General features: G+C 42.0%; 1 protein-coding gene across 2 annotated transcripts in view; it reads left to right on the top strand.

Moving 5' to 3' along the window:
• The window catches only part of EVA1A (eva-1 homolog A, regulator of programmed cell death), a 212752-nt gene that overhangs the window by 47311 nt on the left and 150569 nt on the right, over positions 1-14872 (top strand). For both annotated transcript variants that reach the window (XM_030037094.1, XM_030037093.1), the window contains exon 2: positions 12368-12582. In XM_030037094.1, the coding sequence (XP_029892954.1) occupies positions 12368-12582 (215 nt within the window). The remainder of the gene's footprint in view (positions 1-12367; positions 12583-14872) is intronic.

Raw genomic sequence — 14872 nt, 5'->3', positions numbered from 1 at the left:
GTCCTGGGGAAAAGGATGCAGGTTCATTCTGGAGCTGTTGCTTTCATTAAATTTGTCAAATCTACGCTGAATAAGAATAAATAAATAAAATATGGAATTTAAAGCAGAAGGAAAAGGGAGATGTTAAAATCCCAGTGTTGGAAACAAGCTTTTGCCTAATTTTTGAATTTTCTTGGGAGGTGAATTCTGGGAGAATTAAGCACAAGGTCTCTAGTCCGGAGGGGAACCGCAAGTGTGGATTCTCTGCAGTGTCTCCGCAGAGCTCACACTGTATGTCTGTAAGCAGTAGCTGCCATTCCCACCACAGACAGCAATTTTTCGCTGTCCCCCAAAGTTTCCTGCTTCTTCAGTGGAAAAAATTGCTAGGTAGCAAAGCAATCCAGAGTGATTTGACCTACTTGGGCATGAAAATTGCCTATCATCCCCTATGCTTATTACACAACATCAAATGAGGGAGGTCTTCAGTTTCACAGTTTGCAATACAAAAAAGTTTCTAATAAAAATGACCATTGGAGCATTGAAGTGCCTGTTAAAATCAGTGAGAGAGACTACAACCTGATTGGAAATATTTTTCTGTAGGAGAACTTTTCCCTGCCAAGATGATATTTGCACATGTAAGTCACGCTGTATTATTTCATGCAGGGTAACAGGATTTCAGATCTGCTCCCTGGTATCACAGGAGTTGTTCAACATTTTGACCTGCCACTTGAAATCTACTTTTTTCAGGGATGTGTAGGTCACTCTGAGCGCCCCAGAGCTGGCTTCTGGCACTGTGTGTGAAGCACTTGCATCTGCTTGTGATGGCTTTAGCAGCAGCCCCTGCAGGGTTATGCACTTTGCCTTCACTCCTGCCGTTTGCCTAGTCTAAACAAAGCTGCCATCTCTCTGTACTCATAATCTTGTCAGAATAAGTTCTCCCGAATAGGCAGAAACCTGTTTATTTAGTGCTGGTGTTTTTTAGCCCTTGTCAGATTGTCATGGCTTAGTTCTTGATTTGCTTAAAGAGTTGGTCAGTGCACATAAAATCTTGTCTGTCACTTGTGTGGTCAAATAACTGTTTTCTTTGTCCCAGTGTGATATGCTGTGCAAAAGCTTTCTTTTAATTTGGGTGGTAACAGGATACTTCCCTGTCACTCCCAGTAAAGCTGTGGGCAAAGGCCAGGCTGCTTTTAGGCACTTCTGCTGTAGCTCTGCAGAGGTGCATGGTTATAGCAAGGCTGATGTATATTTCCCTTGCTGCATGCTTCTAATACAAAAACAAACCCTTCCCCATGTGTTTGCAATAGTGAAAGTATGTTTTGGTCAAATTGGACAGTCCCCAACCTTCCCAGGTTGGTGCTCTATCTCTCACTGTCGTGCTGCATAGGGACACGAAGGAGCTGTCACAGACCTTACCAAAGACCTGATATACAGCAGGTGCTTTCATGACAGATGCCAAATATTTCCTATTTGCAGAGAAGATTTGGGACTGAATTTTCTTTGGTATGTGGTAAACCCGTGCTTTCAAAATACTGGAGGAAAACCCAAAAGGTGCATTATTTGGGCATCAGGGTGCACCAGAAGACTGCTGTTGGGCACTGTGCTCACCAGCATTGACTTCTCTGTGGGTGATATGGCTAAGGAGGGCCCAAGAAGGGATTTGATGGAGATAAAGAGGTGCCTTGCAGAGGCTTATAGGGTGCTTCTCTTTTGGGAGTGGAGAAAGTGTGACAGTGATTGTTTGCAGATTGACCACACAAGCCATGGAAGTGCAAATGCTATGCTATGCTATTCTATATCATGGGTTAGGTGGAGGTGGACAAAGATGTTCATCACCATAAAATGTTCTTGGCCTCTTGAATACGTAGTGAGACGTTCAGTAAGCTCAGAGCATGTCCTGAGGGAGGTGCATGAATCCAGCTCCTGACTCCTTTCCCTGTTACATAAGATTAAAATCGCTTTAGCGACACATGAATAAGTTGGTCCCTGGCCCTTAAGAAATGGCACAAATTTGATTTCAGCCATTTTAGTGACTGGACCAGAAGGTGCAGAAGGGCTGTCAGTCTCTTGGCATAAGACCCGGTGATGCTTGTAGGAAAGGTTGAGCATCAGCATGCCCTGGGAGCAGGCTGAATGTGGGGACAGATCCTGTTTGAGCTCTTAAAATTTGTGGCAGGCAGTGCTGCCTATGGCTGCAGGGAGACATCAAGCTTTGGGATTGTTTTTTCTTAGCTAGGGTCTTTCCATCTGGATGCTAGATTTGTAATGATGTTGATTTCCACGGTCAAATTTGTTTTCCGTAAGAATTGTCACAGGAAGGGGTGGGATCAAAAGGACTTTTTTGTGGAACTGAAAGTCAAAATGAACACCGCTAAAACTTGTCTCCATGAGGAAGTTTACCAGCAAAGGTGCATTGGTAGTTATGCAAGTGTGTCCCCATGTGACTACGTTTACTACGGAAAATTATATGGGTATCATTATGGCAGCCTAACTATATCACTGTAGTTTTGCTGTGAAAAATCTCTGGTGTGTAAGCCATCTAGAGAAAAACTGTCCTCTCGATAAAATAACCTGTTATAACTCAATGTATAAGAGCTACGTGACCCCCAGTGGTGTGAGCTCTTGATCACTACTTAGAATGTAATAGCAAGGCCACAGTGAGTAGTGCTGTGATTTATTTGTGTGATGACTGTGTTTTGGCAAGGACTTGGTTGAGAGCCAAGGAGAAAGAGCTCAGGAAGTGTCACTTATGTGGTTCCTTCAGCTATAAAGTGATGACCTTAACACTAACTGCAGCTGTATCTCTAGAATGAAATAGCGCCTGGCTTGTCTATAGTGCGTGGAATTGACCTTTGTGGGCTGTGAGAAGTATACACTAAATCTCTGTCAAAATTACAGCTCTCATTCTCTGAGTACTGAACAAACCCTGTAAGGCTTCCCAAGGTGACCTGGTAATTGTCTTTAGGTTATGCTATAAGATATATTTTATAAATATGATTGTGCTATGTGCAATATACTTCATATAACTGACACATAATACATACTAATGCATGCTAAGTTACACTTTTTATGATTAGAGTAAGACATTAATGTTTATAATGCTGTAACACTAACATTAATTATATAATGTATTAATGTTTATAATGCTATAACACTATTGTAACAAAGTGTTCTAAGAAATTTAGCACTGCAAAAAATGAACACCACAGTTATAGTGGGGTTCAGGCTTCTCCTGCAACTTAAACTAGGTAAAATATTCTGCAAAGTTGGTTGGGTTTTGTTTTTTTAACACGTGTCTCTGTGTGTGTGTGCATGTCTGCATATAAATACATTATATATATACACATATGTACACACCCACACACAGAATTTTTAGTGGGAAGTGTTCAGAGTTGCCAAATCTGGTAGCCTGATAGAGGCAAGTCAGCAGCAGCCCTGTGTTCCCAGGTGCAGGCAGCAGTGATGCTGAGCTGCCTAAGGCTGCTCAGATCAACACAGGGAGAAACACTCAGCATTCACACAAACACAAACAGCACCAGTGGCCTCATCCTGTTCCCTTCTCTCGTTGATCAGGATGAAAGCCTGTGAGTAGAAAACATGCATGAATACATGCAGTGTGGATCCCTCAGTAACTGGCCTTGGGCAGTCCATGCAATAGCTGGCTCATGGGTGCTCTCATCTCCAGTGAGCTCACACACAGACGTGTGCATGCAGATGGGTCTCTCAGTTGACTCCCTGACCTCTGGTCTTCCCATGGGTGGCCTGGACCTCCTGGTCTCTCCTGTAGCCGACTCAGAGGCTGTCTGGTCTCTCCAGTATCTGACCTACACTTGAGGACGCTTTCATACCTGGATCCCAAAGCTCTTATTCTACATGCCAGCTAGTCCAGCTTGATAGTCACCGGTGATCACAGATGGACATACATAACCCACACAATATGCACACCCTCACTTGCTCCGGTTGCTGGCAGGACACACACATGGACCCTCTGACCTGTGGTCCCACTCTGGTTGCTGTCACTGAGACCCCCATACACACACATGCACACAGATCAATGGAAGAGGCTTTGATCTGAAATAGGGGAGCAGGAATAAACAGCTGGAGAGAGGGCTGCAGGTTGGTGAAGTCTTGGTGTGGCTTCTTCGAGCCAAATTCTCTGTACTGTCAAGTTTCCTTCACCATCGTGGCTGTCTGCAACCGTACAGCTAGGGAAACAAGTTTTAAAAAAATTCCTTAAATCCAGAGGAACTGGATGGTCAACCCCTTGAATTACAGGTCATGATACTGGTGTAAGATTCTAACAGAAACCCTGGCAAACTGGAGGGAGTCCAGTGGAGGGCCAGTATGGTAGTTTGGGGCTGGAGCACATGGCGTAGGAGGGGAGGCTAGAGAAGAGAAGGCTGAGGGGATATCCAGATGCTTCCTTCTACTTCCTAAAAATAGTTATAAATAAACCAAAGCTAGGCTCCTCTCACAGGTGCAAAATAAAAAGGCAAGAGGCAACAGACATGAGTTGTGACAGGGGAGATTCTGAGCACTTATTTGAACAAAATTTTAATCAGAAGGGTGGTGAAGCACTGGCATGGGTACTTCAGAGGCTGGGGAATCCCTGTCCTTGGCAGTCCTGAGCAAGGGCTGAACAAGGTGCTCAGCAGCTTGATCTCACTTTGATATTGGCCCAACTCTGAGCAGCATCTAGTTTGGACTAGATGAACTCCAGGAGGCCCTTCCAGGCTAAATTTCCCTGATTCTAGAAAGATAAACTTAAAAAAAAAAAAGGTAATTTTTAAACTCTGTTCATTTGCCCTTTCAAAATGCAAAAGATCAGGAAAAAAATAAGCTCCATAGCCATAAGCGCTTTAAAAACTTATCTTAGAAAAAAGTAAGTTCTCAAGAAACCATAGACTTATGGGACATACAAAGAAAATGATGAAAATGATGTTCAAATAGCAAACAAGATTTTTTGTATTGAATTTTTAGAGCAATTCTTTAAAGTTCTAGACCCAAAGTCCTTGCAGTTGGAGTTGCTTATTAAATTCTCCAGAGTTATTCCAACACTCTGTGCTAGGGCTGTAGTGTTTTATTAAATTCTAGAGGAGTTTACAGTTAGGAAATTTAAGGGAATAATTAGCCATAATCCTCAGTAGTATCTGAGTTAGATTCAAGCCTGCAGAGTTGAAAACCACCATGTTTTTATTCCTGTCACCCCTAGCCTTCAGCAGTTCAATTTCCACTACCTTCTCATTCTTACACAAACCCAGGAGACCTATGAAATACTGTTCAGAATTTAGAAAACGTTACCTTGTTTAGCCTTGAAATGCTGGCACTCAGCTGCAGTTCTAAATTCACTCTTGTTTCAAAGACGTTTTTCTAAGTTAACACTGGATACTGTTTGGAGCCTCAACTGTGGTACAGAAGATCAGATAGTGGGCAAGGAACTGTTGACTTAAAATAAAAATATTTTCCTAAGTATGCTTACAAGATGTTCAAGTTTTTCCAGTGCTGTATGGTATCTGAAGGGTGAAAGGGTTGGGGAGTAGCTGAAGTGAAAGTAAATCTTTCTGTAGGAGGTTTGTAATAGCAAGTTTTAATCTCCAGCATTAGTAACAAAGCATAACAAACGCTACTTGTCTGTACTAGGCTGCTCTGTGATTTGAGAGAGCTGCTTTTACTACTGCAACCACAGGATTATCAGTAATGCCTGGTATGAAATGCATTCATTGAGTTACTTGCTCTGGCTTCAAGCCTTGCCTGGGGTCACATTTCAGCCCTGTTTGCCTGTTCTCGTAGCGTGTTATTCTATTCCACAGGCTTAGCACTGTTTCTGTGAGATGTTATGAGTATTGGTGTTCTGCGTATAAAGAATAAGCTGAAATTCTGAAGTCCATAGCCTATCTGAAAAATAGTGTGGTATAGGGGTAGTCTGAGCTTCAGAAAGTATCTGATTAAGGTCTCTCCTGGAAGAATGTTCTGTTTCACATTCAGAGTTTCAAAAACATCTGCAAGGAAGCTGAGGAAACTAGAAAAGAATAACAGTAAATACTGAAAAAACAATACAGGTTTGGAAAATAAGAGGATTAAAAATAAAAGAATCTGTGTCAACCAGGAACAAGGCAATGTTTTGTTCACTAACACAGTTAATTGCACTGACTTCATGAGTTTCAGATAATGGGAAATGGCTTATTTCTAAGTATAATGTTCTTTTCTCATTATGTTGATTTTTCTCTATAATATGTATACACTTCTATATTTGTAACAACAAAAGCTCAAAATGGGATATTTTAAGAAGACATTACTATAGCTTTGATAGAGTTCAATGCAGATATTAATGAAGCTCTGGCTTGAATTATGTGTAGTAGTTCATTAACTGTTAAAATACTTTTGAGTTTCCTTGTAATTTATTAGAAGTTTCAGATCATATCCAAACTGTACAAAGAGTTTTATTGTGATTGTCTCTGTTCCTCCAGCACACACCCACAGAGATGTTTCCTGGTGAAAGATGAAATTTGGCTTCTGATGACTGGCGAGCTGGTGTGTTGCTATGTGCCTTGTCAAGCAAAACTAGAACTGTATTTAGTGGAAGTAGGAGAAGAGGGCTTACTGCTTTTAGATAACAATGGTTAAATAGGATATATGAATGAGTGTTTGTATACTCTACTATTATCCTACATCTGGATGGGATGGAAGCTCTTGCATCATCTGTGCTTTTGTGAACCACTCCATCAGTTGCTTTAGTTTCAAAAAGGCAGGGTTGTAGCTCTATGAGAGTAAGTAAAGGATGATGTTTAGATTTACAGTACCTGTAAAATTATAATATTCTGTATGAAACTGTTATTTTTCTCTAGTCCACATGTGTGTTGAGGGTTAGAACTGGCTGTTGGATGAGAACTGAGCAACAGTTCCCTGCAGAGGCAATGGTGAAAACGGTTCTTGGGAACTGTTGTTGCTAGGTGGGTGTGCTGGTTTGGGCTGGGATAGAGTTAATTTTCTTCACAGTAGCTAGTATGGGGCTATGTTTTGGATTTGTACTGAAAACAGTGTTGATAACGCAGAGATGTTTCCGTTACTGCTGAGCAGTGCTCACACAGAGCCGAGGCCTTTTCTGCTCCTTACTGCCCCACCAGCGAGCAGGCTGGGGGGACACAAGGAGCTGGGAGGGGACACAGCTGGGACAGCTGACCCCAACTGACCAAAGGCATATCCCAGACCATATGGTGTCATGCTCAGCATAGAAAGCTGGGGGGAGAAGAAGAAGGAAGGGGGGGGATGTTTGGAGTGATGGCGTTTGTCTTCCCAAGTCACCATTAGGTGTGATGGAGCCCTGCTTTCCTGGAGATGGCTGAACACCTGCCTGCCCATGGGAAGTGGGGAATGAATTCCTTGTTTTGCTTTGCTTGCGTGTGCAGCTTTTGCTTTACCTATTAAACTGTCTTTATCTCAACCCACGAGTTTTCTCATTTTTACTCTTCTGATTCTCTCCCTCATCCCACCGGGGGGGAGTGAGCGAGCGGCTGTGTGGGGCTTAGTTGCTGGCTGGGGTTAAACCACGACAGTGGGATAGAGTTACGGTCAGCATTAAGCGCTGTGTTTGGTAAGTAGTGGAGAGTAATTGCTGATGACTGATAGGCGTCAAACTCTGGACTTTGGAAAAATAAATGGCAAGTGGTGTTTGAAAGGAACACTTCCTTCTTGTTAGAGGGAAAAAATGATCTATCGTTTTTGTGATGCACTACTTTTGGTTGTTTATTCTGTCTTCAGAGTGTAAATCCCTGCTTTGGTAGTGACATTGGTCTTTTGAATTAAGTTGATGTTTCGCACTTCACTTCTATACATTGATTTAATTTGGGAGTATGAATGCCCACCAGCAAAGATTCCATGTCCTCAACACAATCCTCAAAAAAAGAGAAGCACTAAACCCAAAGGATTCTAAGATTGGGTTTTTTTTATCCCAGATTTTCAAAATATGTAGCATTTAGAAAAGTTTTGGAGGGCTTAATGCTTTAGATTTCTTTTATGCTTTTACCATACTTTCAAATGAAATATATATTTTTAAAGAAAAGGTCAAATTACCACCTACTCTAACATTGTCTTCCCTAGACAGGCTAATAAGTGAACCACCAAAAAATTTCCTGATAAAATCATGAGAATTTATGTCACTTCCACTCCAAGATGAACCATGACAAAATAGAGTAGATTTGACTGGGGCAGTACAGCTAGGATGTTTTCCTCAAATAATTGCTTGCCTTCAGTTCCTGGATCTGACAATGGTGATTTCACATCCCAGAATTTGAGGGTGAAAAAAGGAGTGGCAAATGTCTTTGGCCATCTTTAATAACAGCCTGCCTTATCTTTGTTTGGAGTGGACACTTGTAAGGCTGTAGCTTGTATCCCAGATAATAATGCAGAGAAATATACTCAATGGGGAGTGATAAAATAATTTGATAATGTTTATCATCTCAGTTTCTTGACTGACATATTCTGTGGTCTATGAATAGCTGATTGGTGATCTGCTGTATCATTGTACTAAACTAAAATAGTTTCTTGCAGCCATCCAAAAGAGATTGTTTCATGCTTGGCAGGAAAGAGTCAGAGAGTTCTGTAAGCTATTCCTTGTACACTTATGAAGTGGTTCTTACCTTGGTATACAAGTGCCATCGAAGTCCTCAAACACCTGCCATTGCCTACATGTTTGTGCATTTCATTTGATAAAGAGCATCCCAGTAGTTCCCTCCCTGGTACCACATGTAGTGCTAAAAAAGGTCATTGGAGACTTGCTACTGAAAATTCAGCAAGGATGCCGAAAACAATTCTGATTTTGGGTTACTGGACCATGAATCAATGGGTAACAAAATGCCAACGCTTTCAAAAGGACTACCAATGAACATAGTGCAAATTTGGCACACTTAAAGAGGAAAAAAAAAAAAAAGGGAACTAATTCTCTACAGCCACTTTTGCTCTTTGAAGAACATCATGTTATCCCTGATCATGCCCCTGCCTAATCCAATATCTTCTCTCTGACAGTGGTCAGTGCCAGATGTTTTAGACATTGTGCTTTATTTATTATTAGCCAGTCACCATCAAAGCATTCAATCCCTTCAATATCTTGAGCTTGAACGAACTCAAGCTATTTTGAGATTGCTGATGGAAGACGAGAGGGAGGAGTTGTTTCAACAAGTGATCTGCACTAATTGCAGGGGTTGAAACCTTCCCTGATCCTGAATTAGTAATATGAAAGGCATGCTCTAAGGTGGCTGTTCTGACAGAATAATTGAATATTCAGAGGAGCCAGTAGAGTCTTGACTGCACTTTGGTTGTATTTCTCTGGCTTCCTAATAGGTCAGCCTCAGGGAAAAGTCCTAATGCACTGGAGTAACAGTGTGGAAAGTGGGGTTTAATGTTTTGTGTTATGTTCTGGTTTTGTTTGTAGTTTGCTTTTCCTGATGCCCATCTTGTATGGTTGCCTCACTTTTGAGGGAGAAGAGCTGATCTGACTCCAGGACTAGGTGTACAGCATCACACAAAGCATGTATTCTACTTACTGGGAAAGGAGATGCACTCCAGTAGTTCATTTTATCCCCAGAGCGCTTCCTTGAACAAGTGAGATAAAGGCACTAAATTAAACACTGCTGTTCCCTGATCTGATGCAGCCCTGTCACTTACTCTAATTATTGGGGCTGTGTCTCAGCCTTTCTCTTATAAGCAAATGCTGCCCTGGGGACTTGGCAATTAATATGTTGATTTGAGTAAATATCTATTTGGCACACACCTTGAGGCACTGTAGCAACAGAACTGCTAAATAAGAGCTACGGGCTAAAATTTAGAGAAATCGGAGAATAGAGCCCTCATAGTGGCAGCTTGAATGCTGAAGCTAAATTACCGTGGGTTGGTTATCTCTAAGAACAATGATTATAGTTGTTTTAGGCACCTCAAAATTTGTTCAGACCAGTATTCTTTCACACAGCTCCTGAGCTAGGTTTCAGTGTTGGTATGGAAGAAGAACTATTCCCAGTAAAAGCTCTGGATGTAGGCCGTACTATTTTGGAGAGTAAGAGGAAGTTGCTGGGTATGGCCTTAGGGATAGAGAAGTGGTCCTAGGAGTGTTTAACTTAGTGGAGTAAATATACCCTACAGATGTGTCTACAAGGATAGCTAGAGCTGATGTTGAATTATTCTGAGCAAGCCACATGAATTCTCTCAAATCACATGAGTTGTGCTTCCCTGTGTGTATTGTCATGTCTTGGAGGACAGGATGATGAACATGAGGAAGCAGTGCACCTTGCAGTAATGAAAGCTAACTGCATACCAAGCTGGCCCCTCAGTACAGCAAAGATGTTGAGGATCTGGTGAGAGTCCCTTTGGCTGCCAAGAAGGCAAGGGTACTGGAACATATGATAAATAATAACAGACTGAGGGAGCTGCTCTGTTCCTCTAGCAGAAGTAAAGAATAAGGAGAGTGGGGTATAATTACTGTTTTACACTACCTAAAGGTATAGAGGAAATGGAACCAGTCTTTTCTCTGAAATGTACGATAAAAGAACCAGAGGGAGCAAAAAAAAGTCATAGCATGAGAAATTCCAATTGCAAGTAATGAAAAAATTTTTCACTGAGAAAGTTGTTAAGCATTGGCACAGGTTGCCCAGGGAGGTTATGGAGGCCCCATCCTTGGAGATATTCAGAAGTGGGCAAGGCCCTGGGAAACCTGGTCTAAGCTGGCCCTTCTTTGAGCAGAAGGTTGGACTAGATGACTTGCAGAGGTACCAGCCTAAATTGTTCTATGATTATGGGCCAGCAAGAGAATAATCACATTTTAGCCATTTTTTAAAAACAAGTCCAAGATATACATCAGGTGCCCTTTTAGGAATTTGTCCAGGAATTACTTGTTTCTCTTAACGGTTTTGTCTTTTCTCTCTACTCTACCTCTTAAGAAACGAGTCTACCTTTTCTTAAGAGGTAGACAGGGACAGGGCATTGTGGGTTTGCTGCTGATAGACTTGTGTGGGTGACCAGTAGTGGGAAGGTGACTTCCAAACTCATTACAGAGAGGAAGTTTGTAGGGTGGAATGGGACCATGGCTGATGCTGACATGGGTCATGCTATAGAGTTCCTTGCACAGATGCCTCTATATCAGCACCACAGTGGTGTCTCCTCATGCGTGAGTGTGGCAAAGTCAGGATTTGTTTGGCAGTTGCCATGGCAACCTGACTGTAATCAGCCCTTTTAACTTGGTGTAACTTTTATGAGGTTTTGATCCCAGGCTTTATTCTTGTTAACAACTTTATTATTGTGGATAATGTCATCCTCTAACAAACAAGGAGAGATTTGGTTCTGCATACTGTTTTCCTTCTAAAAAGATTGAAACTTTGCAGAATTGGAGAGAAAGCAAAGCTTTTGTGTCAAAGGCCTAGAACAGAAGGGGCAACCAGAAGAATTAAAATGGTGTATTGTGAAGGGAGATCAAAGATGTGAGTGGTGTGTCATGATGGAATAGGACCTCATACAACCAACTGTAACCCCAACTTTCCCCTTAGTGGCTCTGTGTCTGGGCCTTTCTTGCCCGTGATCGTAAGTTCACAGGAAAAGTGAGGTTGGAAGGGACTTCAGTTCTCTAGTTGAACCTCCTGCTCAAAACAGGGTCAACTAGAAGGTCAGGCCAGGTTGCTCAGGGCTTTATCCAGCAAGGTCTTGAAAACCTCCAAGGATGTAGACTGCACAACTTCTCTGGGCAACCTGCTCCACTGCTTGACTGCCCTCACAGTGAAAAAGTTGCTCCACATACCTGGTCTGAAACTCTGTTGTTCCATCTTGTGCCTGTTATCTCTCATTCTCCTACCATGCACCATTGTGAAGAGCCTGGCTCCATCTCCGTGATAACCTCCCTGTAGATACTGGCAGGCTGCTATTAGTTTCCCGCAAAGCTGTCTCTTCTCCAGGCTGAACAAGCCATTTCTTACAGGGCAAGTGCTCCAGCTCTCAACCATCTCCCTGGCCTTCTGTTGAACTCACTCCAGTTTATTGAAGTTTGTCTTGTATTAGTGGGCTAAAAATTGGATGCAGTATCTAGGTGTGGTCTAAATGTTGAGTCTGGCTCAGCTGCATCTCCTGTAAACTTGACAGATACACCAATGTAAATAAGGGGTATGATTGGACTAAGAGTTTGGAGCATCTGAATATTGCTTCCACTGAGGATACATAACACGGCTGGAGGCCAAATCACCAAGCCCCCCCCCGCCATGTCACAGTCTCTCTCCTTTGCACATGTGTGAGATGACTAATAAAATCTGCATCCCTCATTGCTTGTTAGTTGTGTATTTGTTAGACTGCACTGCTGTAAATCACCTAAATATTAACTACCTTTCACTAATGATGGTTTTTGTCATGGTTTTTGCAGGTTACATATCACAAGTACTAAAGAATTACACTGATCATGCCTGCGATGGAGAATATGTCTCCCTGAGGTGTCCTCACAGAACCACCATCAGCATCCAGTCTTCTTTTTATGGCCGAATTGTACCAAGTCATCAGATGTGTCCTTCTCGCTATCCCCACTCCTATGCAACTTTAATTAAAGAAGATGTTGCCTGTTCAGTTGGCACTTCCCTTCAGGTATTGCGTGTTAAACCGGATCTGTTAATTTTGGACTTCATCTTTCCTTGGCCAGGCAGCAGCTTTCTGTGCTGGTGCTGCATAGACCTGTATTAAGCAGTGCTACCCAGCATGGGAGCACTGACATCTCACACAGCTTAGTGGGTAATTCATCTTTGTAGTTTAGACAGAACTGAGTTAGATTTTGCTGATGAATTTCTTAATTTTGCTGCAACTCTAGTCAGTAACAGTTCAGGAATGTAGTTGAAACAGAATTATACTGCAAGACCACATTATGTTTGACTGCACTCAAAGATCTTTTTTTTTTTTTATAGTTTTCCTTCCCAATGGTTAGCTTTTTCAACACATTCAGAAGTTGCTGTGGCATTCTTTTTACTTCAGAACTGATCCTGTTTCAAAAGGCTTTTACTTTGGTAACTTGAAACCCAGAGAGAATCCTTCGCTTTACTTCTTCTGACCCATTTGGCTCTTAGGCCACTGAACGTGATCATACATCACTTGAGCTTGTAATGTCCCAAGCATCAGTAGTTAATCAATCAGCTCTGTCCATTTGTATAGGGGATGTTGACTATACGTATCCTCCCAAGAGCACATGCGATGTCAGCAAATCAAAGGATTATTTGGAAGGTGCCAGTGTTACTCAACTGTCAGTAGGAACAACTAAAATTACAAACATGAGTTGGCTGATGTTGAGATGAATGGGGTCTGCTCCTGGATATTGAAGTAAGCACAAGTCTTTCCAAGTGCAGGATTTGCAACTGTGAAAACTTTTGGGCAAAGATCTCAAGCATCCACTGTGTTTATGGCTATGAATCAATAATAACTTGTAATAAAAATTTATAGCAGAACTGGATTAATGAACCTACAGGGCTAGTGAATAATTTCTTTTATAATTTGGCTAAAGGCCAGAGTTTCCCACATCACTTCTCACTCTTGCATCCAGGGTTTTTAAGAGGAATTTATAGCATTTTTTTTTTTTTTATTATATGAGTGCTTTGGCTTCCAAATGTGAGTGGTAAATTTTCAAGAAATTGCACAGGTTTGATGTTTACCTGTAGTGTAACCCTTAAGCTGAGAGATTTGCAGTTGCCCTCATAACACTTCCACTGCACAACAAATGACTGAGTTGTAGTATGGGAGGACATGGTCCTTATCAGTGGAAGGTTTTCCCAGATACGATAACGAAAGTTCGTAATACAACAGACAAGAGGCAGTTGTGTTGTTTAGGGTGGGAGAACATGGACTGAAGACTTTGGCAGAGGCTAGCCTTCCCTTCTTCCTTTTATTGATTTACTGCAAAATTTACTTGAAACACTTCATTTACCAGTGGGATTGATAGCTATGTGCGTAGCCTCATCCCTTGTGGGTGAGTGGCCCACTTAAGGCATCTGGAAGAACTTGAGAATAGGGAATATGTAGCCTTTGGCTTTCCATGCCATGGTTTTATGTGCAGGAGGGATTTAAAAGAAATCCTTACCTGCCTGACTTAGCTCCTTATGTCCTCAGAGCTGTTACCCATTAGCTTTGCCTCCAACACTTACCCTGCTTGTAATTACAGCTCCCCTATTTATCAGAGCGAGAATTATGTTCTCTGTAGGTAGTCTTGCAGCAGATCTCTTGTACAGTACATTTGTTACATGACTGAGAACAGAACACTCCACCCATTTTTGGGGATGCAGATGTCCTAGGGAAGTAGCTGACATTCTCTGTTCTGCCACAAATTTCTTGAGGGACCTTGGGCAAGTTCCTGAGTCTTTTTGGAGGAGATCTGCAGTGCCTCTTTGGTGCCCCAGAATGTGCCTTTGATACCTCAATGTGCTGTGCTTGGCCAGGGTAGGTTGAGTCCGAATGCCAGAGATGAATCTTGTCTTCTTTCTCAGTCCTGGAGGGGGTGAGGCCTCCCTGAAGGGTAAGCCAGAAACTCCACGAGCTGAATGGCAAGCTGCCTGCAGCTTGCTGGTAGGAAATGCATGTATATAGGAAAATTGGAAAGCTGTAGACAAGGAAATTGTGTGTATTTTTGTGGTTTTGAAACTTAGCTATATGGCTGCTACAGGCAGAACCAATTGTGTGTATATTCTGATTGTCAGTAATTTAAAAAGTCAGCCAAACCAAACCCTGCAAAATTAAGTATATAAAATCACTGTGTCTAATCAAACCCATGACTGTATAAACTTGCTGCTTCTTCGGAGAGTGGCCTGGAGGGAGTGTGAGGGGCACTTATTAATACTGTTCGTTGCAAACGCTACCTGTGAATAACAGTTAATTCCCATTTAGAAGCTCTCTCCCT

This window comes from Aquila chrysaetos, chromosome 15 (assembly GCF_900496995.4).
Source record: "Aquila chrysaetos chrysaetos chromosome 15, bAquChr1.4, whole genome shotgun sequence".
In the NCBI taxonomy this organism is placed as follows: Eukaryota; Metazoa; Chordata; class Aves; order Accipitriformes; family Accipitridae; genus Aquila; species Aquila chrysaetos.
The sequence above is the reverse complement of the archived record's forward strand: the minus strand, read 5'-3'. Positions and strand labels throughout refer to the sequence as shown.